Source organism: Mobula hypostoma, chromosome 10 (assembly GCF_963921235.1).
Source record: "Mobula hypostoma chromosome 10, sMobHyp1.1, whole genome shotgun sequence".
Taxonomy (NCBI): domain Eukaryota; kingdom Metazoa; phylum Chordata; class Chondrichthyes; order Myliobatiformes; family Myliobatidae; genus Mobula; species Mobula hypostoma.
This window is the reverse complement of record NC_086106.1, coordinates 110801551-110825667: the sequence shown is the minus strand read 5'-3', so window position 1 is coordinate 110825667 and position 24117 is coordinate 110801551. Positions and strand designations below refer to the sequence as shown.

The following is a 24117-nucleotide window of genomic DNA, read 5'->3' as shown; positions in this document are numbered from 1 at the left end:
GTTAGGAACAGGAAGTGAGGAGGGAGAGGGAACATTAATGGGAGGGTGGAGAGGGGGTGTTAGTGGGGAGGGAGAGGGGAGATCTTCTGTAATAACCAATAAAGTGATTGTTCGGAACAGAAAACTTTGTTTGGTGTCTCAGGGTTTAGTGGGCTTGTAACTTTCTGGTCCCTCCACTGACGCTCCTTTCCATTCATCCCTCGGTACACCCTTGGCCTCACCAGACTTCCTTCAGGTGCAACCAACGCATGTCCCTCCTTCCCTCCTCAAAACCGGTGAGGGAGGAGGGTGTGATGGGTGAGTGGGGGGGGGGAGAAAATAATTCTCCCACTACTATGCCTAAAAGGACTGGAGAGATGTGGTGGGCTGAAATCGAGGGGGCAGCGATGTTCCACAATAAGCAGCACTGCGGTCAAACAATCCCTCACATAATTTATATTCCTGCCCCTCTTCCACGCTACCGTTTACAGATTATAATGCCAAAATGTTCCCAAGGCCCCATTCACTTTTAAAGTCTTGTGCTCACTCCTCATGCTATCTCAATCTGAAAGGCCCTGCTCACGCCACCTCAAGCAATCTTGTGTTTCCATCTGCGACTATTGGCCAAAAGACACCTTCTCCAACCACTGGGAAAATACTCCTCCACCCACATTTCTGTGCATCTCTCTCTCTCTCTCTCTCTCTCTCTGTCTCTCTCTCTCTCGTTCTCTCTCCCTCTGGCATACACCACTAAAAAATAAGCATATCATTGTTCACAAACACTTCGCAAAGCATCACTTAGTAAAGACTAAGATGGGAAAAAAGATCCCGTGGATGAGACTAAAGTGGAACTTTTTGACCTCAATACTAGTCGGTACATATGGCATAAATCGAATACTGTGCATCAGCTGGGAAACACCACCCCTACTGTAAAATATTGCGGAGGTAGCATCACGCTGTGGGGATGCTTTTCAACAGTAGGGACTGGAAATCTGGTCAGGATTGAGGTGAAAATGAATGCTGCTATCTACAGAGGGGTCTGGGATCAAAACCTGCTAGCCTCTGGCAGAAAGCTTAAAATGGGTAGGGAGTTCGTCTTTCAGTAGGACAACAACACAAAGCACTCTGCCGGAGTAACCATGGAGTGGCTTCTGTGACGAGAATACACGTAGATTAAGATGTTAGCTGTCCTGTGCTGGCACCAGTGGGATCAGCAGTTGGTCTGCCACCTGTCTTCAGGAGGAAGAGAGATAAGGAAAACAATGGAGCAGCATTTGGAGATGTTAATGAAGGGACGGGAAAGTTTAATGGAAGGAGAGCTGTCAAGATTGGCTCCCCCTTTGAACCCTGAACTGTTTGAAGTGATGGACAGGCGATACCCCTGCAGGGGGGTAAAAAGGGACAGGTTCGCTAAGGCAGACACACACGACACCACGAGGTAACGAGACCCTGGAAGCAGTGCGCCTTCCATAAGTCAGTGGGAGTTTTGGAGGTCTGGTCGCGGGACCAAGCCATACACGCACAGGGTGGAAAGGCACGATTGGCGGGAACCTGGTGTGTGTCCACCCTTGCCTGGGTGCCAGGTTCACCGCAGAGAAACGATCGTATCTGGAAACGGAGGGGTCACGGTCGGTGACCTCAGAAGACATCACAAAGGGCTCGCCTGAAAGCTGACTGCGAAGAATATCGAAGGTCTGTGTGGAAGCCGTTTGAATATTCATTCGTTTTTGCTCTCTCTCTCCTTCCCCCCACTGTCCATCTCCCACGACAGTGATTACGGTGAACTGAACTGAACTCAATTGAACTGAACATTGCGTCACTTTGAAACTGGTCATTTACCCCTAGACGACGATAGAGCTTGATTGATCCTGTTATCCTAATTCTGTGTACACGTGTGTTTATCATTGCTGAACTGTTGCATTTATTATCCTTTTGATTAGAGTACTGTGTTGCTTGTTTCTTTAATAAAACTTTCTTAGTTCTAGTAATCCAGACTCCAACTGAGTGATCCATTTCTGCTGGTTTGGCAACCCAGTTACGGGGTACGTAACACTTCAAATACAGAAGACTTATGTCCTTGAGTGGCCCAGTCAGTCCTAACTTTAATCCAATCGAACATCTCTGGCAAGACCTCAAGATCGTTGTCCATCGCTGCTGCCCAGCTATCCTGGCATAGCTTGAGCAATTATGCAAGGGGAAATGGGAAAATCTTGTTCCATCATGTCGTGCAAAGCTAACACAGACTTATCCAAAAAGACTACTGGCTCTAATAGCACAAGAGGTGGTTCAAATAAGTACTAAGCAAAGGGGGAAGAATACTTTTGAGTTCCTGATTTTTCAGTTTTGAATATTTAGTCTTTCATGGTTTACATTTTTCCTGGTATATTCAGGCTCTGCTGTGAAAAAACGATTATGTCAGTCACAAAGAAAAATTTTCATTAATCAAAATTCCTGATTGCAATTCTTCTATATGAACAAATGGTTGGGGGCTGAATATTTTTTCAAGGCTGTGTAGATACATTTACAATTAAATCTGAGCCATTGTTTGAAAGCTACAATTCCTGATTTGCCTGCATTGTACGGTGTGAGGTGTACACGTGTTCAGTGCTGTCTGACTTGCTGAGAAGAGTGGCACTTGAGCCTGCCAGGGTTACGTAAAGTAGGCAGACTGTTAACTATCAAGTATAGCTGATTTGATGCTTGTGCTAGCAAGCAGATCTCATAATTACAACAAACACTGCTGACAGAAATTCTGCTGCAGTTGCTTCTGCAAAATATGCAATGTGAGTGACTGAAATTGCTATGGCAATGATGAGAGGAGAATGTTTTTGAGTTGAGAGGGAACCAATCACTGCCTCTGTTTGTAATCCTGAGAGTAATCTGAAGAACAATCTGGTTTCATCTGATGCAAGCCATTTCTAAAATTAAACCCCAATTCCCACCAATGATCCATGAGGATGAACAAAACATAGAATCTAGAATTTAAAATACTACAGCATAAGAACAGGCTCTTGGGCCCATGATGTGTGTGTCAGGGCTCCAGATATTTCGCTCATGTTTTGACAGTCGAAGCCAGCACAGAATGCATCGAGCTCATCTGGAGGTGAAGCCCTGCTGCCACCTTTGTCACTTGATTTATTTTTCTAAGATATGATGGTATTCAAGCCCTGCCACAACTCTCAAGCATCCTTTGTTCATTCAAGTTTGGTCTGGATTTGACACTTCACCAGTGAGATGACTTTCTAGAGATTGTATTTGGACCCCTCATTACGTTCATGGTCGCCAGATTTGAAAGCCTCTGATCTGGAGTCTCATCACAAGATCACAAGACAAAGGAGCAGAAGTAGGCCATTCGGCCCATCGAGTCTGCTCCACCACTCCACCATGAGCTAAACTATTCTCCCATCTAGTTCCAGTTTCTGGCTTTTTCCCCATATCCCTTGATACCCTGACTAATTAGATACCTACCAATCTCCTCCTTAAATACCCTCAATGATCCGGCCTCCACAGCTGTATGTGGCAATGAATTCCATAAATCCATGATCCTCTGGCTAAAAATATTTCTCCTCATCTCTGTTTTAAATGGGTACTCTCTAAGTCTAAGACTGTGGCCTCTTGTCCTGGACTCATCAGACTGTGAATCTTATAGTTTATTCAGGTCTTCTGATTGGGGAAGACAGCTGATTTAATAAAGTCCCTTACAACCATGGTGTATTCATTCTGATCCACAGATGAGTCCTTGAACAGGGCCCAGTCCACTGACTCAGAGTAATCCCATCGCTGCTCCTCTGCTCCTCTTTGTCGTCCTTATCTGTGGAGCTTTGCTCTTTATCCTCTGCCTGTATGCAAGGTAGAAGGGCAGCCAAGTGGTCTAAATTATTGAAATGTGGTCCGGGCATTACCTTAGTAAGCCCGCGGTCTCGCGTGTTGGACCCTCTGGCGCTACAGGTTATGTGCTGTTGGTAATTGGACAGAGTTTTCTTCAAACTGCTAACCCTTTCCACTGCAGGTCAACAGAAAGGTTGCCAGCAAAATCTTGAAGCCTCATATCTGTTAGATGAGTCCAAAACAAATAAATTTCTGAAACTATTCTAGTCAGGACGTGGGAAGAACTGCGAAGTTTATGCCTTGCCTGACTCAGCAAAATATCATTGAAAATGATGTTATATAATAATATTAGTCTGAAATATTGAGCAGCAGATTTCCCATTTAAGTGCAGGTGTCCTGTTCAATTTCAGGTTATTGACAATCAGAGGTACTCAGTGGGTCTCTTATTCACCCTCCGAGATACGGTAAGTAATTACCGTAGTTTAAACCAGTGATTCCCGATGGGGCAGTTACCTGTCCTGAGGGCATTAGTGGAAATAGAACTTGTCAGGGGGGCATTCAAGATTCTTGGCGGGGGGTGTTAGGCTGCATCCTATGTGTCTTATTAGTAATACTGTACTGTCTAACATGCTATGAAACCATCAAGATTGCAGAAATACTTCCATAAAAGACACCCTGAAAAGGCTAATTATGTTATTACTCAGTTCCAGAAGATGAAAGAAGCATTTGAAAAGCATTCCATTTGCCAAGAAAGCTAAAAATGACCTTGATGGTCTCATTGCCTCTTCTAACATTTCCAAAATGATAGCAGTGTGGAAAATCTCATAGAATTGGTGAAAGATTGGTGCCAGGATAATCAAGGTCACGACCCACCTAGCCAACACACTTTTCGTCCCTCTTCCCTCCAGGAGAAGGCTCAGGAGCTTGAAGACTCGTACGGCCAGATTTGGGAACAGCTTCTTTCCAACTGTGATAAGACTGCTGAATGGATCCTGACCCGGATCTGGGCTGTACCCTCCAAATATCCAGACCTGCATCTCGGTTTTTTTGCACTACCTTACTTTCCATTTTTCTATTTTCTACTTATGATTTATAATCTAAATTTTTAATATTTACTATCGATTTGTAATCCAGGGAGTGGGATGCGCAGATTCAAATATCGCTGTGATGATTGTACGTTCTAGTATCAATTGTTTGGCGACAATAAAGTATAAAGTCTTCTCAGTAATCACACGCTAGGACTTCCTGTCCAACCTTAAAGCTCTTTCCTGATTCACCTGCGTTGAACTGTTTATTCTGCACTTTCCTCCATGGATGCTGCACTTTTCCTCAGAGAGCAGATCCTCTCACACCCTGCTGCACAGTCCAGAGGGAACCACAACACGAGATGCACTGTCAGCGTCCTTTGACACACTGACTGTTGGTTTCGTCTCGCTGAGAACTCTGGAAACATAGGGTTACCATGAGCTGGCCATCCTTGCACGGTGATGTCATAGATTTTTGACGCTGTTGAGTCATTCCTTGTTTCCCTTTGTATTTCGGAATTTGTTACCGGCAACTGGTCCACCAGTGCTGAGTGAAACACTTCTGCTGGGTCACAGTGTGAAGAATTTTCTTCTTCAGCTGCCAATAGTGGAAGATGTGACAAGCCGTAGGTGTTGCTGTGTTGTTTGGTACTGTTGAACTCTATGTCATGTGACAAGAATACACATAGATTAAGATATAGCTGTCCTGTGCTGGCACCAGTGGGATCAGCAGTTGGTCTGCCACCTGTCTTCAAGAGGAAGAGAGATAAGGAAAACAATGGAGCAGCAATTGGAGATGTGTAATGAAGGGACGGGAGAGAGAGTAACAGAAGGAGAGAGCTGTCAAGATCGGCTCCCCCTTTGAACCCTGAACTGTTTGAAGTGATGGACAGGCAATACCCCAGCAGGGGGATAAAAAGGGACAGGTTCGCTAAGGCAGGACACACACGACACCCGAGGTAACAAGACCCTGGAAGCGGTGCCTCTCTCACAAGTCGGTGGGAAGTTCTTGAACGACTGATTGCGGGATCAAGCCATAGACGCTCAGGGTGGAAAGGCACGATCGGCGGGAACCTGGTGTGTGTCCACCCTTGCCTGGGTGCTGGGTTCACCGCAGAGAAACAATCGTATCTGGAAACGGAGGGGTCACGGTCGGTGACCTCAGATGACATCACAAAGGACTCGCCCGAAAGCTGACTGCGAAGGTCTGTGTGTGGAAGCCGTTTTGAATATTCATTCGTTTTGCTCTCTCTCTCCTTCCCCCACCACTGTCCATCGCCACGGCACCGATTACTGTGAACTGAACTGAACTAAATTGAACTGAACTTTGCGTCACTTTGAAACTGGTCATTTACCCCTAGACAACGATAGAGCTTGATTGATCCTGTTATCTTTAATTCTGTGTACATGTATGTTTATCATTGCTGAACTGTTTGCATGCATTATCCTTTTGATTAGAGTACTGTGTTGCTTGTTTCTTTAATAAAACTTTCTTAGTTCTAGTAATCCAGACTCCAACTGAGTAATCCATTTCTGCTGGTTTAGCAACCCAGTTATGGGGTACGTAACAGTTATAAGAATGGGCTCCTAGGAACAGTGCCCAACGTTGTAACATCACTGGAATTCCCTTCCTGGGATTGAAAATGGACACAAGGAGCTGGTGATCTGTCACTAGTGCAAACTTTTGTCCATAGAGGTAGTGGTACAACTTCTTTTATTCCCCATCCTAGACTCTCGGTTGATCTGTGCGTAGTTGCATTCTGCTCATCAGTGATCTTGAAGCAAATGTAATCAGATGTTCAGATCCATCTTTCATAATGTGTGACAAAATGCCATAAGGGGATGCGTCACACGCCAGTCTGATGGGCAGTCGTGGTTTCCTATGGGTGACAGTTCATCTGATGTTATGAGTCTCTTTGTTTCCTGGAATGCTTTTTCACATCTTTCTGACCATTCGCACTTCGCTCCTGTCTGTAACAGTACGTTCAAAGGGTGCAACACTGTAGCAAGATTTGGGAGAAACTGGTGGTAGTAGTTTACAAGGCCCAAGTATGACCTGAGTTGTGACAAATTTTCTGGTGTGGGTGCCTGTAACACTGCTTCAATCTTCTCTTGTGACTTACATAAGCCATGCTTGTCAGTGACATGTCCACAATATGAGATTTCATTCTTGAAATACTCACATTTCTCTCTCTTTGCATGCAGACCATACTCACTCAGCCTGGTAAGCACTTTACCAAGGATCTGGAGGTGCTCTTCATCATTTTTGCCAGTCACGATGATGTCATGAAGGTAACATTGTGTTCCTGGGATATGTTGGAGCACTTGGTCCATTGTTCTTTGCCAAATTGCTGCAGCTGAAATGATAGCAAAGGCGAGACAACAGTCCCTTGTGAGTGTTAATTGTGAGGAACTTTCTACTTGACTCCTCAATCTCTATTTGCAGATAGGCATGTGACAAGTCAATCTTTGAAAACTTCTCCCCGCCTGCCAAAGGTGTAAAAATGTCTTCTATTTGTGTCAGGGGATACTGCATCGTACGCAGCACCAGGTTGATGCTCACCTTGAAATCTCCACAGATGCCAACGGCTCCGGCCTTCCTTTTCTTACAATGGGCATGACCGAATCACTCCCCTCAACTTTGGAGAGAATTCCAAACCCCTCCGAGCTCCAAAGGCTAACATCTACTTTAGGATATTAAACATAAGGCACTGGATGCCCTTTATGAAATCTTGGTGTTGCTGCTTCATCAAATCAATTCTGGCCCTTATGCCTTTGAGTTTACCATTAGCATTAAGCAGCTGTGCCAGTCTCTGGTTAGTGCTACAATTTGGGCTGCAGTTACCTCTTGATGGCACATGGAGAGCTTTGATCGAGTTCCAGTCTAGTTGGAATTTTCTCGACCATTCACGTCTAAAAGCTGCTGGCCCTCCACTGTTCAATACATAGAAGCTCTAACTGCTGTGTTTGGCTCCTGTATGTCACATTCACCTTCAATTTGCCTTTGGGAGTCACTGTTTTGCTGGTGTAGCTCTATAGCATCACTGAGGTCTTTTCTAATGGTATATTAGAAAACAGTCTGTTGTAGTCAGCCTCTGGAATTATAGACAAAGTTCACCCTGTATCCAGCTTCATTTTCAGTTTTACCCCGTCCACATCTATTGTGATCCAGATGATTTTATGATCTGCTTCAATAATACTGTGCAGCTCTAGGCATGACAGCTCACCTTTGTCAGACTCTTCGTTGCCTGCTTCACATTTGGTCCCTTTATGCATATGCTTCGTTTTGTGTGTGAAACTTTTCATTCAGTGTGTTTTTTCTCTTTAATTGTGCTTTTTGTCTAACTTGCACACTCTCTCCCATGTGAGCTTTCTGCAAACATTTTCTTTGCATCTTGAGAGGGTTTGCCACATCAATAATATTTTTGGCTTTTTGCACCATTCAGGTTTGTGCATTTCATATTCTAATCTCTTTTTCTGTAGTTCTGCTACATCCCTTGCTGCAGTCTCTAATGATATTGCTACGGTCAATGTCCATTCTAAGTTTAGGTCTCTTTCTGTCAGTAGCCTCTTTTGAGTGTTTTGACTATGCATGCTACATATAAGCCTGTCCCTTAATGCCTCAGAAAGTCCAGCTATAAGGTCACAGTACTGGGTAAGTTTGTGCAGTTCTTCAATGTATTCTCGTTCCTTTTGTAAAATCTAAATGTCTCCGCTATTACCAACAGTTTCGGGCTCAAGTCATTTTGTAAAATTGTAACAATTCCGTTGAACATCTTGCTTGCTGGCTTTTCAAGGGTTACTAAGTTGCGTAAGAGACTGTACCCATTAAGCTAAGAAGTGTGGGGCTTTCTTTCACTCAACCATATTGTTTGCCTTACAATACCGTTAAACCTTCTCGATATGTGACTCCCACCTTTTATTAGCACTATCAAGTTCATTAATTTTCCCAACTGAAGCCATTGCCATATTATTTTCACTTTAACTTTGCTAGTTGCATCTTTCAGTGTGTAATATGCACTGTTACTTGTGCGTCCTATTGCTGGCATCTGTCACGGGCTTTGTACCATTTAACTCTCGCTGTTTCATCCCGTAACAGTTGGTGCAGCTGGTGGAATTCTCTGACATTCAAGTTTGTACTCATAGCCAATTTGTTGTCCCTGTGCAGCTATAAATAATTTAAATAAATGCACGCATGAGAGAGATGGATTTAACTGAGGTATTCACATTGCAGTGAGAGAGAACAATGTACATGCTTAGACAACAGTCTATGCATAGTGCTAAGTGGAGTCATTGTTCTAAAATAGGTCCATACGTTACAGAAAGTATGGCACTCTCTTTCACAGATGGTGATTTGCAGGAGTACTGCTTACACCTGCAGTCACTGAAGAAGGATTTTCGGAATCGATTCACGGATTTAAATGATCTGGAAATTCCAGACTGGGTGATTAACCCATTTCCTTGCAAGGTGGAAAAACAGGAAGGAAAGTTGCAAGAAGAAATTATTGAAATTCCAAATGATGATGGAGCAAAAATGCTTTTCAAAAATGTTGGTGTTTATGATATATGACTACACTGTCATATGAAGTTTCCTGGTCTTAGGAGAAGAGCCACCTGCTCTTCATTGCATTTCCATCCTGCCACCTTGTTGAAAGAGGCTTAAGTGCAGTGAATCACATACTCACAAAAAACAGAAACCGCTTGGACATTGTTACGCGTGGGGACTTAAGGCTTTTGCCGTCACATTTCAGCTCTTGCTAAACATCATCAGGTTGTGCACAAATGTTGACTTCATTGGACCATTATGTGATCCCCCTATGTTATTTCTGTTAACTGTTGGAACTCCCGAGTGGTTCAACCACACACTTCTGAAGTATTCCTCAAATTCGGGAATATCCTCAGAACTCTTCTGCAAGCAGCTGACTACCTTTCCCCACTCTGTTAATGTTGGGTCTATTCACTTGACCACAGCCGACTGGCATTTCAACCACCTTGCAGATTTTACTAATCCTTCCTTCGTCAGCATCAGTTCTACACATCAACTGCCTGACCTGTCCAGGAGACAACGGTGTGGCCACAATATGGGTGCAAATTGTTTACATCTTTAATACACAAAGTTCCGTCGAGTTCTTCAAAGCTCTATGAAGCATTTATCAATCTTCTCAGGTTCTGCAGATTTGTGAGAAAACACAAGCCTTCTTTCATAGGTCCTGTTGTCATTCCAACGCAGCTTGGTCATTAATGGATTCAGTCGTGGCATGGCTGCCTGTCCTGTTTTCTCATCACTGTCATTATCACTTACATCGCTAGGAAGGGCTGTATTACCCATTCTGCATTCCTGTAAATTGGAATAATGGTGCTGACTTGGATTAGTTCGATATGGGGGGTGTTTGCCAAAGAGGAGGATCAGTGACAGGACCATCATTCTGACAACCTCACTGTGCTTCTCTGTATGATCTCACTTTCTCTCTGAGCTTTGCAGAGCTCACTGTGACTCAATTACTTTTCAAACTTGTAGTTTTCTCACTGGTTTGGTTAATGCACAGACCGGCTCTTTGAATTTCTCAGGGTGTGTATCCTGCTGATATTGTCACTGAACATGCTCCCTCTTTCTTAGTTGTTAAGACAACTAATGTCCATCCAGTTTATATTTTTCCCTTAATCTGGCATCTTGACCCATGCTCTTTTAATTCAAATTTCAAAGTAAATTTATCATGGAAGTATGTATATCTGACCATATGCTACCACCGAGATGCATTTTCTTACAAACATTCCTGACAGAACAAAGAAATAGAATCAACCAAAAACTACAAAGACTGACAAACAATCAATGTGCAAAAAGAAGAGAATCTGTGCAAACATTAAAAACAGACAGTAGTAATCATTATTTATTTATTAATAATAAATAATCCTGAGAAAATGAAACGTAGAGTATTTGGAAGTGAATCTATAAGTTGTAGAATCAGTTCAACATTGAGGTGAGTGAAGTAATCCCTGCTGGTTCAGGACCTGGAAGGTTGAAATGTAATAACTACTCCTGAACCTATTGATATGGGATCTAAATCTCCTCTACTGCCTGCCTGATGGCAGCAGGGAGAAGACAGCATAGCCTGGATGGTGGGGTCCTTGATGATGGATTTGCTTTCTTGCCACAACACTCCTTGTAGATGTGCTCAGTGGTGGGATGGTTAGGAGGGTTTTTCTTGTAATGGACTGGGCTGTATCCACTGCTTTTTACAAGCTTTTCCATTCTTGGGCATTGTTGTTTTCATACCAGGCCGTGATACAAACAGTTAGGATACTCTGCACTGTGCATCTATAGGGGTCTGTCAAAGTTTTAGATTATATCTGGATACGGGCAAACTTATAAGAAGGTAGAGATACTGCCATGCCTTCTCTATAATGGCACTCATGTGCTGGTGCCTGGCAGATTCACTAATACGATAACGCCACTAAATTTAATGTTACTGATACTTTCAACCACCAATTTGTTAATGAGGACTGGCGCTTGGACTTCTGTTTTCTTTCTCCTGCAGTCAATAATCAGCTCCTTGATCATGTTGACATCAAGAAAGAGGTTGTAGTTGTGGTGCCAATCACCAGATTTTCAATCTCCCTCCAATACGCTGATTCATCACTACCCTTGATTTGGCCAACAACAATGGTGTTGTCACCAAACTTGCATTGAAGCTGTATTTAGCACTCGCATTCATAAGTAAAAAGCAAGTGGAGCAGGGGACTAGGCACAGAACCTCGCAGCGCACCTAGGCTGATGATGATTTTGGAGGAGATGTTTACTTTTAAAAAATTATTTAGAGATACATCACACAACAGGCACTTCTGGCCCAATCAGCCACACCACTCAGCAATCCACCTATTTAACACTAGCCTAATCATAGGACAATTTGCAATGTCCAATTAACATTATTAACTGGCTTGTCTTTGGACTAGAGGAGGAAACTGGCGCACCCATGTGGTTATGGGGAGAATGTATACACTCCTTACAGACGGTGCCAAAATTTAACTCTGAAATCCAATGCTCCATGCTATAATAGCATCACGCTAACCGCTACACTACCGTGTTGTTGTCAGTCCATACTAACTGAGATCTGCAAGTGAGGAAATCAAGCATCCGCTTGCACAAGGAGCCAAATTACATGACACTCAGCCCTGGTCATATATTTAGCCCTGACGTCTTCAGTAGTCTTATCCAGTTGAAATACTTTGTTCAGATCAGAACTAAAGCCCTCAGTCATCTGTCCTCATGTAGCTACTAGATGTTCAGTTCTCCCTTTTCCTGAAGTGGGTTTCCTCTTTGATTAGTCCATGTCTTTGGTCCTCCTCTCACTATGTGTAGACAAAGGCCAATTGATTATTTAATGGGCACCTTATAGCCAGAAATAATAGAAAGTGCAATCACAATTCCAATGGACCACACAGAGCTAGATTGATTACACCAAATGGCCAAGTAGATCATGCACAGCTGAAAGTGCTGTTTAACTTCACTTAAAAAATAGCAGAGGAGATGACCCCTGGACTTTAACTTCTGTCTTAGACTTCCTTTAAATAGTGCACCAAGGCAATAATGAGATGCATCGCTGATGATTAGGAAAGTAAGAAAATCTTACTTCCTGCTGTGTGTGCACTCTGGAACTCTCCACCTTCCCTGAGAATTTTCCTGTCCCTTATCCTCCCAGATGTGGTGTACGTGACATCAGATTGTTGGACCTGGAGAAGAGTTGTCCAGAGATCCTTTCAATGAAGAATGAGGCACAAAGCTTATGGTAGAGCCGCTTCCTTAGACGTTCATCAGATTACATGTCAGACGGAGTCAGTCTGTTCCAGCAAGGAAGTAACAGAGAAATCAGAGCACATGATTTCCTTTTATGATGCAAACAAGTCCAGAATATTTTAGATAAGCCAGTCTTAAACAAATACTGACCAACTCACACTGCAGCCTTGCAAACAAAGAAAGTGCAGAAGAACTAAAGTGAATGTACCACAATTCACTCAAAGTGAATACAAACAATCATAAAGAAAGCTAAATCTATAAGGGAAAACACATATAAGGCACACAGAGAGGAAGCAGACTGGCTTGTGGACTGGTGAACACAACACGAGTCTCATCATGGACAAGACTGAAGAGATGATTGTGGATTTCAGAAAGTTGCAGGCTGACCACTCCTTAATACACATCAATGGCTCCTCTGTGGACGGAGTCAGGAGCGTCAAGTATCTTGGTGTGCACATCATGGATGATCTCACCTTGTCCCTCAACATCTCCTCTTTAGTCAATTAAGCACAGGAGCCCCTCCACTTCCTGAGGATATTGAGGCGTGAGGCTCCCCACCCCCATTCTACCGGAGCACCATCGAGAGTGCCCTGACCAGATGTAACACTGTCTGGCTATGGGAATTGCAAGGTATCTGACCACAAGACCCTGCCAGGGGTTGTGGGGATGGCCGTGAGAATCATACGGATCTCTCTCCCCCTCCCATCCAGGACATACACCAAATGTGGGGAAGGGTTGCACTTGAATCTGAGGGGGACCAATATTCTTGTGGGTGGGTTTGCTGGAGCTGTTGTGTGTGGTTTAAACTAATCTGGCAGGTGGATGGGAACCAGTATGATAGAGCTGAGGATGAGCCAGCAGGTTTACAAGTAGATGATGTAACATGTAATATGAATGTAAGGAAGGACAAGCCAATGACTGGTACAACTTCAGACAGAGCAAAGAGTTAAGTTGTACCACAGAGGCAAAATTCATAAGGGCAAAGAATGCAGGACTGAAGGTGTTTTATTTTAATGCACGTAGTATTCGGAATAAGGTGGATGAACTTGTGGCGCAATTAGAGATTGGTAGATATGACCTTGTGGGCATCACTGAGTCATGATTGAAAGAAGGCTATAGTTGGGAGTTTAACATCAAAGGATGTACTTTGTATCGAAAGGTCAGGCAGGAAAGCATAGGCAGTGATGTGGTGCTGTTGGTAAGAGATGGAATTACATCCTTAGAAAGAGGAGAAGGCTGAATCTTTGTGGAGTTAAGAAACTGCAGGGGTAAAAATTCATAATGGGAATCATATATAGGCTTCCAGATATGTGGGGTTGAGATTGCAAAGGGAGCTGGTAAAGAGGGCAAATGTCACAATTGTAATGGAGGACTTCAATCTGCAAGGGGATTGAGAAAGTCAGGTTGGTGTCAGATAGCAAGAGAAGGAATTTGTTGAATGCCTACAAGATGGCTTTTTAGAGCAGCTTGTGTTTGAGCCTACTCGGGGAAAGGGTATCTTAGATTGGGTGTTGTGTAACAACACAGATTTTATTAGTCAGCTTAACATAAAGGGACCCATAGCAGGCAGTGATTATAATATGATTGAATTCTTACTGCAAATTGAGAGGGAGAAGCACAAATGACATGTATCAGTATCGCAATGGAAAAAAGAGAATTACAGAGGCATGAGAGAAGAGCTAGCCCAGGTGGATTGGAGGGGGATACTGGCAGGGATGATGGCAGAATAGAGGTGGATGAAGCTCCTGGGAATAATTTACTAGTCGCAGAATAGATACATCCCACAAAAGAAGTTGTTCTCAAGTGGCAGGGCTAGGCAACCGTGGCTGAAAAGGGAAGTTAAGGACGGCATAAAAGTCAAGGAAATGACACATAAGGTAGCAAAAGTGAGTGGGAAGTTGGATGATTGGGAAGCTTTTAAAATGCAACAATACGCCACAAAAAAAGGTATAAGAAGGGAAAAAAGGGAAGATGAAATATTTGGGCAAACTAGCTGATAATATAAAGCAGGATACCAAAAGATTTTTCAGTTATATAAAGAATAGAAGGGAGGTGAGAGTTGATATTAGACCACCAGAAAATTATGCTGGTGAGGCAGTAATGGGGGACAAAGATGACCTTAATAAGTACTTTACTTCAGTCTTTACTGTGAAAGACACCAGCAGTGTGCCAGAGATCTGTGAGTGTCAGAGAGCAGGAGTGAGTGCCATTGCTACGACAAAGGAAAAGTGCTCGGCAAACTGAAAGGTCTTAAGGTGTAAGTTAACTGGACCAGATGGACTACATCCCAGAGTCCCGAGAGAGGCTGCTGAAGAGATAATGGATGCATTGGTCATGATCTTTCAAGAATCACTTGATTCTGGCATGATCCCGGAGGACTGAAAAATTGCAAATTTCACTCCACTCTTTTAGAAGGGAGGAAGACAAAAGCAAGGAAATTATAGGCCAGTTAACTAACCTCAGTGGTCAGAAAAGTGATGGAGTCCATTATTAAGGACAAGGTTTCAGGGTTCTTGGAGACTAATATCGTGCCTGACAAATCTGCTAGAGTTCTTTGAGGAAGTAACAAGCAAGGTGGACAAAGGCAAGGCAGTGGATATCATTTACTTCGATTGTCAGAGGGCACTTGATAAGGTACCTCACATGATGTTGTAGGCTGATGGTCTTACAGGAAATATACTGAGGAATGGCTGACAGGCAGAAGGCAGCGAGTGGGAATAAAAGGGGACTTTCCTAGTTGGCTGCCAGTGACTAGTGTTCCTCCGGGGTCAGTATTGGGACTGCTACTCTTCACATTGTCAATGATCTAGTTAGTGGACTTGATGGCTCTGTAGCAAAATTTGTGATGATACAAAGGTATGTGGAGGGGTAGGCAGTTCCGAAAAAGAAATGCGATTGCAGTAGGACTTAGACAAATTGGAAAAATGGCCAAAAAAGTGGCAAATGGAATACAGCGTTGAGAAATGTATGATAATACATTTTGGTAAAAGGAACAATAGTGCAGACTATTATCTAAGTGGGGAGAAAATTCAAACACCAGAGGTGCAAAGGGACTGAGGAGTCCTCGTGCAAGACTCTCGGAAGGTTAATTCACAGGTTGAGTCTGTGGTAAAGAAGGCAAATGCAATGTTGGTATTTATTTCAAGGGGAATAGAATATAAAAGCAAGGAGATAATGCCAAGTCTTTATAAGACACTAGTCAGGCTGCAGTTAAGAGTATTGTCAACAGTTTTGGGCCCCATATCTCAGATAGGATGTGTTGTTATTGGAAAGAGTCCAGAGGAGATTCACGAGGATGATTCTGGGAATGAAGGGGTTAACATATGAGAAGTGTTTGGCAACGTTGGACCTGTAGTCCAAAGGAAGCCAAGTCAGGAGGCCTTATGGTCATAGGGAGCGTGGAATTGGTGTCCAGAGAGAGTCTTTAACCGAAGTCTTGGCTTTAGTAGAGAATTCAGGAACAATGCTAGCCTTAGAACTGATAGACCTAAGAACCATCAAACAAGGTTACTCATACAAGAGTCAACCAACAAACTGGCAACTCCTTGTTGTGGTCGCAGGGTCTTTATCCTGCAGTTTCTGATGGGAAGCAGGTGTGTGTAGTTAGTGGAACCTGGGAATGATTGGAATTTAAAAGAGGTGATTGAGGCCCAATTCCAGAGGTAAATGGCATGGTGGGGAATTGCCAGAAGGGACCATGACCATGTGGTGGAGGCCAAATCCTGGGTATATTCAAAGCAGAAGTTGATAGATTAGATTAGATTAGATTATGAGGACACGCAGTCCTCTTTTATTGTCATTTAGTAATGTATGCATTAAGAAATGATATAAAACTCCTCTGGTGTGATATCACAAAAACAGAGGACAGACCAAGACTGAAAAACTAACAAAAACCACATAATTATAACATACAGTTACAACAGTGCAACAATACCATAACTTGATGAAGAACAGGCCATGGCACAGTAAAAAAGTTCAAAGTCTCTCGAAAGTTCCACATCTCACGCAGACGGTAGAAGGAAGAAAATGCTCCCTGCCATGCCCGACCACAGTCCGACTCTGAGTCGTCTGAAGACTTAGAGCTCTGATCAGCCCTCCGACACCGAGTACCGAGCACCATCTCTATCCGAATGATTTGACCTCAGCTTCGGTCACCAGCAGCAGGCAAAGCCAGGGATTTTGGGACCTTCCCTCCGGAAGATTCTTGATCGCCCAGTAACAGCGGCAGCGAACCGGCGTTTCAGAAATTTCTCCAGTTGTTCCTCCATGCTTTCACGTCTGTCTCCATCAAATCAGAATTGTCCACGGCCCCTATTTAACAGAAACGATATCATTTCACCAGAGAGCTGCGCGCGCTGCGTCGTGCCGCCATCTTCTCTTCCCGCTTTTTCCTGATTGTTCAGAGCATCAAGGGATATAGTGAGAGGGCAGGTATATGGGGTTAAGTGCGATCCGGAATCAGCCATGATGGAATGGCGGAGCGAACCTGATGGGCTGAATGGCCTCATTCTACTCCTGTGTCTGCAGAGCCCTCACCATGGTCAAGGACCTCCCCCATCTGTCCCACAATCTCTTTGACCTCCTACCATCAAGCAGAAGATATCGCCGTATAAGAACAAGGACAGTTAGGCTGGGTAACACTTCTCCCTCAGGCTGAGAGACTTCTGAAAATCCCGCTGCCATCCAATACACATTATTTATATCAGCATCAGTAGCAGTAATTCTGTTGTATATTTAACCATATATTGTAGATGCACTTTATGGCAATTTGACAACTGCAAAATACATTTATATGTTTATATTATTGCATGTGCTCTATGTGATAAGGTACTGTGTTTTACACCTTGGTTCCTGAGGAATGGTGTGGGGGTGGTTTAGCTGTATACACAGGTACAGTTAAATGGCAATAAACTTGAACAATAAAATTCCTGGACTCTAATCCAACAATCAAGAAGGGGAGAGCCTCCCTCTTCACAAGGGTTTGTCCGGGGTGTATGGGAGGGGGGGAAGATTTTCTCATTAACAGGGGTCACTATTTAACTGATTCTCTATAGTATATTAGAACATTGGTTTATTATTATTATCAGGTACGAAGGGATAGTGAACTATGCCGTCCATACAGGTAATTTCAGCACAAAAAGTGTAACAGTTACAGAGAAAGTGCAGTGGGATGGGAGTTTCCGTGTGACTGGTGGTAAGTCACTTTCGAATTTTCTGCCCAATTTTTTTGGGGGGGGGGGCTGGTGAAGAGAAGAGAGAATAAAATGCCCCGTCCCGTGCAGAGATGAGTAGACGAGATGAGAAATGGGCGGGGAGGTGGTTGGTGAGCAAGGGGCGGGCCTAGCTAATATATTAAGTGGAGGATGCAGATGTTGGGGCCTCGGTCCCCATCCCCTCACCTCTGTGAGCTCACCGAGACATTACAATCTAGTGACGTACCCCCCGTGCCGTCAATGCGGCCCCAGCTTCACACGGGGTCTGTGAAGTCCTGGACAGGTGTCATCAGAGCATCTCTCCGACCGCGGCATACAACGCCATACGCCTACGAACTTTAAAATAGCACCTCAGAGAATACATCTCCAGCCACACAGAGGGAAGGTGGGTGAAACGGGAGTGAAGAGGGGTTTGCGGGGCAGGGATGGGGATGTTGTCGGAGAGATGGGAGGGCGTAGCTCGGGGGGGGGGTGGGGGGTGGAGAGAGACGACGCCTTCCTACCTCCCACTGGAATCGTCAACTCCTATCAGTATGCAGTGTGTATACCGAGAGTAGATACGATTTAAATTAAAACACACCCGCCCTCACGCAGTGAATGAAGTTTCCTGCACACCGTCCCACCACGCACCGCTGAGATCGCACACAGAGTGAATCTCCCGCCACAGGTTTCTAGAGTCAGACAGAGTCAAGCTCCCCCGTTTCTGTCCCACTGTAGAGATCATGGAGCCCGCAAAGAGGAACACATCAAGAAGGCGACGGATCGCTTCGGCTATTTCTCGTTTCTTTATCGCTACGTTCCGAATTCTGTGTCAATGTGAATGTTTGTCGGTGAGTTCTCAACCAAGAATAAACCTTGAGGGAAATAAGAACGGGAGGAACAAATTCACTCTCCCCCCTCCGGACCTGCCCCTCACCCTCGTGACTCCCCTTCCTGCACTCGCAGCGATTCTGACCATTCCCTTCCGCAGCCTCCAGAGAACTGATCATCCCTGAGAATTTGCGTCGTCAGCTCCCCGCAATCTCCGGGATAAGTGAGGCCAGGTGCACGGTCTCGGACAGTGCAATGATTCTGGAACTTTGTGATCTCCCACAGGGTTCCCAGTCCTGCTGCAAATGTGTCAACCGCGTAGTTCCGCTAAACGAGCAGCAGGAAAAGGAATTTTCTGCAGCGGGAAGCCAGGGAAATCACTCTTGTCCGCCGGACGACAACATTCTGCAAGCGAGCAGGGAAAATTGGCAAAATCCACGTGCGCCTGGAATTTCAGGCACAGGTACGGAGGAGTTGGTAGAGGGATTGGGGCGGGTCAGGCCCATAGAGGGAGTACCGAACACCGATTCCCATGACCGTACCCCCTGACGATAGGAGCGCCATGCATGGTTCCCGCCGCCGTATCCTATGGTCAGACCCACTCCAGGAGCAGCGTGCATAGTTCCTGCGTCCCTATTCCGGAGTCAAACCCACACCAGGAACACGGTATACAGTTCTCTTTGTCCCTGGGTCAGACGCACCAGGAGTATGATGCAATACTCACATCACGCTGGAGGAACTCAGCAGGTCGGGCAGCATCCGTGGAAAGGATCGGTCGACGTTTCGGGCCAGAACCCTTCGTCAGGCCTGTAGAAGGAAGGGGCAGAGGCCCTATAAAGAAGGTGGGGGGAGGATGGGAAGGAGAAGGCTGGTAGGTTCCAGGTGAAAAACCAGTAAGGGGAAAGATCAAGGGGTGGGGCAGGGGAGGCAGGGAGGGGATAGGCAGGAAAGGTGAAGAAGGAATAGGGGAAAACACAATGGGTAGTTGAAGGAGGCGGAACCAAGAGGCAGCTGGGGGAGGGGGGCAGAGTGACATAGGGATAGGGGAAGGGAGGGGGAGGGAATTACCGGAAGTTGGAGAATTCTGTGTTCATACCAAGGGGCTGGAGACTACCTAGACGGTATGTGAGGTGTTGCTCCTCCAACCTGAGTTTAGCCTCATCATGGCAGTGGTGGCTTTGACCTCAGCTCCAGTAATTCCCTCCCCTTCCCTTCCCCTATCCCTATGTCACTCTGCCCCTCCCCCAGCTGCCTATCATTTCCCTCATGGTTCCGCCTCCTTCTACTACCCATTGTGTTTTCCCCTATTCTTTCTTCACCTTTCCTGCCTATCCCCTCCCTGCTTCCCCTCCCCCACCCCTTTATCTTTCCCCTTACTGGTTTCTCACCTGCAACCTACCAGCCTTCTCCTTCCCACCCTCCCTCACCTTCTCTATAAGGCCTCTACCCCTTCCCTCTACAGTCCTGATGAAGGGTTCTGGCCCAAAACATTGACCGATCTTTTCCATGGATGCTGTCCGACCTGCAGAGTTCCTGCAGCGTGTGGTGAGTGTTGCTTTGACCCCGTGTGTAGAAAATTTAAAAATTGTTTTTTAAAAAGAAACAACATCTCTCCCCTGTCCTTCCCTCTCCAGGATATGACCCAGCAGCTACTCCCATCCCTCGTCCATTCCCGGCATGGGATCCAGCTCCCATGGATCCCTCGAGGTCTGGGACAGCGATCCCCGTTGGCGCCTTCCCTTCGGCAGAGGGTCCAGGATGTCCCGAGTGCAATAGGGACGTTGGAAGCTCGGGGCTGGAGGAGCAGCAGCCCCAAGATGGCCTCGACGAAAGCGTTCCATCTCCCGCTGAGTCGCCGTCCCCGGGGACGGTCCCCTCCTCTTCTACGGGACAGGAGGAGGGGGAGGATGTGGAGAAGATGGAAGAGGAGGAGGTGGGGAAGCCGGGGACGTCCCAGGAGCAAGGTGGACAGGAGCAGAGCGTGGATTTCAGTTTCTACTCGATGTGGGAAAAGTTGTGGGACCCCCTTTGGTCCAGTCCCCACTCGCCGGACGTTTTAAGGTATGGGTTGGAAAACAATCACCCAAGATCTGAACACCATGTGCAGGCTCCGTACCCGTCTGAGGAGGCCGCGCCTGCGTCCTCCATCCCGGACTCTGAGCTGCTCAGGGTGCCCCACACAGATTATGAATTCTGGGCCATCTTCAACTTCGCTGGAACAGAGGCGGCGAGGATGCTGCTGATGGAGCGCCGGGAGAAGGCTGCAGCTCAGAAGACCTCGATATCCTGAGGGACCCCGTGGTTTCAGACGGGACAGGGTGGCTCCGAGACGGCACGACAGGGTCGGTTAGGCCACGTTTGGAACGGGGGAGTGAGGGATTAATTTTGGGCCCAGGGTGAGACTGGAGTCAGACTGAGTCCAGGGGGCACAGCCAGTTGACTTCAGCTTTATTGTCATTCAGTCCGACAGCAGTATACCCGCAAGGGTTACAAGATTCGTACAAAACAATGTCCACAACACAGTACATATAACTCATACATATAACACATAAAGTTAAGTAATATATTACCACGAGTTATCTATCAGTTTTTAAATATTTATTTATTTATGGAGCATTTACGATGCAATTAAAAAGGAAACAGTGTTACCCAATGTGTGATGTGCCTTGATCGTGACATGGAGTTCAGCAGACTTACAGCCTGGGGGGAAGAAGCTGTTTCACATCTTAACCTTCTGGTGGAGAGTTGGGAGATGTGGGCCACGCAGAAGGCCCTGTGTATGCAGAGCACCTGATATTTATGGATATTTATCTGATGGATGATATAGTGACCCCAATGATCCTCGCTAGCCTCCTCCTGAGTCTCCTGCAATTCTTAGAGACCCTGTGTGGGGTTAGGAACAGGAAGTGAGGGGGGGAGAGAGCGAGCGTTAATCTCTGGTGAGGAGGGGAGAGAGAGTGTTAGTGAGGAGGGAGGTGGTCTATAATCTATATACTACTAAAACTCTCATGCTGTGTCTGTTTGTGACTTCCAATTAGCACAAACGGTGCATTACAGCAGCACTTTTTTTGGCTAAATCGAATTAAAAATGAGCTAACTTACAGAATGCAGGCGAAGTTCAGGGTTATATATTCGTATAAAATTGCTCTTTCACCAAAAATCAACAGGCTGGCTTTCACCCGAGACTGGATCGGCCACCATGGAAATCGGGAGGCCACAGGCCAACGCATGCACACGGCCAGTCTCAGCAGCTTTATGGCTTTGGTGTTACTGCTTACTATCTTCTATCAAGCATTAGGGTAAAAATATATGGATAGCCTAATTATGCCGCGTGGAAAGAGAAGGGGGACATTATGGTTAAGAGATGACGCCAAACATCGTACGGAAGCAGCAAGGAAAGGGAGAGAACGACAATCAGATGAGGCCAGGGCCGCACGGCTCCAGGATCAAAGAGTCAGGACAAAAAAGATGAGAGAAGAGGAGACAGAGGAGGTCAGGCATACACGTCTCCAAAATGACAACAATAGGCACAGACGGAGGAGAGAACAAGAATCCCAATCAGGCCAGGGCCGCACAACTCCAGGATCAGAGAGAAAGAACAAATGGTAGAAGAGATGAAGGATGAAAGGGCTGCATGTCTCCAGAATGACAAAAACAGGCAGAGAAGGAGGAGAGAGGAAGAGACAGAGGAGAAAAGGAAAGATCAACTGAAGAATATGTGGCACAGAGTAATTATTGCGAGAGTTGCTGAAGACGACAATGGCCGCTTTCAACGACACTACCTCGACAGAGAAAGAGCAAGGTAAAATGCACGACTGGCATGCCGTCACATTTCTGTCAGTGTTGGTTCGATGACCAGAGTATGCCCTCACTGTCGTGCCTTCCTATTCACTGGAGAAACCGCACATTTCTGCTGTATGAAGGGACAGGTCAGGATAGGCAATTTGCAGCCTCTACCTAATGAACTCCTCAATTTGTACAGCAATGATGAATCTATTGCAAACGAGTTCAGGAAGAACATCAGACAATACAATTGCCTCTTCCAAATGACATCCTTTTGTGCCAAAGAAGTCATTCCAACTAGGAATCAATGGAATCCTTCTGTGATTATGCAAGGCCAAGTCCGTCATTACATCGGACATTTAATTTCAGACCCAACCCGGCAAGCCCAATTCCTTCAAATTTACTTCATGGATACTTAATGTTCATTCTGGTCACATATTTGTCTTCCTATGCGTCTTTCTTCTTTAATAAGCTGAGTTTTTCTTCTTTAATCTCCAAATCAAAGAGATAGCAATAGCATTCAGGAAAATGTAATGTTCATTCTGGTCACATCAGACTGCACTACTCTTCTCTCAAAGGGTGCCCCAACGGGTCACCCTGTTGTCTAATAACCAATAAAGTGATTGGAACAAAAAACCTTGTTTGGTGTTTCAGGCTTGTAACTTCCTAGTCCCTCCATTGGTGCTCATTCCCTCCTTTCTATTCACCCCTTGGTGCTTCCTCACTCCTCACCGGCCCTTCCTTAGGTGTAATGTAGGGCTCTCAGTAATACTAGACGGACTGTTAACTGTGAATTGTTTATTATCAAAATGGCTTCTCTGAGGTATTATATTAAAATGGCTTCCCGTACTGTTAACTGCTGAGCAAGGGGTTCCCTGTAACAGCAATGTTCAGATTATCCAATGTGATAATGGAAACTGTATTCATTTGTTAGCCAATGGAAGTCATGTTCTGCTATCTTGTATATGTGTGCTGAGTTGAGGAGCGCGGGCTTTTTCGGGAGGCAAACAGAGAGGACGGACGTGTGATGAACGGACAGTGGTTCCAGGGCAGCGGATACCAGACCTCGGGGGTTTGGAAGGTGGCCGGAGTCTCGGAAGGACGTTGTGGATGGAATCGGAGGTGTGAGCTCCAACATATTAAAATATTATGTGCACAAGACTGATAAGTCACTTATGTGGCGCCTTTTCTTTTAGTTGTTGCTATTAACCCATCACCAAAAATTTGCTATAAAGTATAATTCTTTACTCGCACTTTGTATATTGTTTTATATTTGTGTCAGGGCTGATCATTGGGCGACTCAAACCTTATCCGCACCAAAGCATTTGCACTGTTTGGCGGGGTCGACGGCTAGTCACCCTTGGCAACGGGAGTCAGTGGGGCAAAGACCGTCACATCTGGGGGCTCGTCTGGGATTTGAATTCTGTCAGGATACGGGGTAAATCGCCTGGGTTAAATTAAAAGGGATGGATGCGGATAAGATCGAGCTTTGGTGTGAGATCGAGGATGTACTGGTTACTCATGCCTGCATATTAAGTGGGGTGGATGTACATACCCCGGATGATGTGGTAATTCGATGTTTGAGTACAGTCAGAGCCATCGGTAAGGCTGAGATTGTAAGCAGAAAGATTGGTAAAACGGGGTCTCAGCCTTTGTGCTGATACAGACAGGTGCTGACGTCAAGGAA

General features: G+C 45.3%; 1 protein-coding gene across 1 annotated transcript; it reads left to right on the top strand.

The window, feature by feature from the left end:
• The first annotated feature begins 4253 nt into the window (after positions 1–4253).
• Positions 4254–21420, top strand: LOC134353404 (uncharacterized). The gene is made up of 5 exons (XM_063061430.1): positions 4254–4271; positions 17712–17818; positions 18555–18667; positions 18933–19110; positions 20282–21420. Exons 3-5 carry the CDS (start codon positions 18560–18562, stop codon positions 20935–20937), a joined length of 942 nt encoding a protein of 313 aa, XP_062917500.1. The 5' UTR covers positions 4254–4271; positions 17712–17818; positions 18555–18559; the 3' UTR covers positions 20938–21420.
• Positions 21421–24117: the final 2697 nt, after the last annotated feature.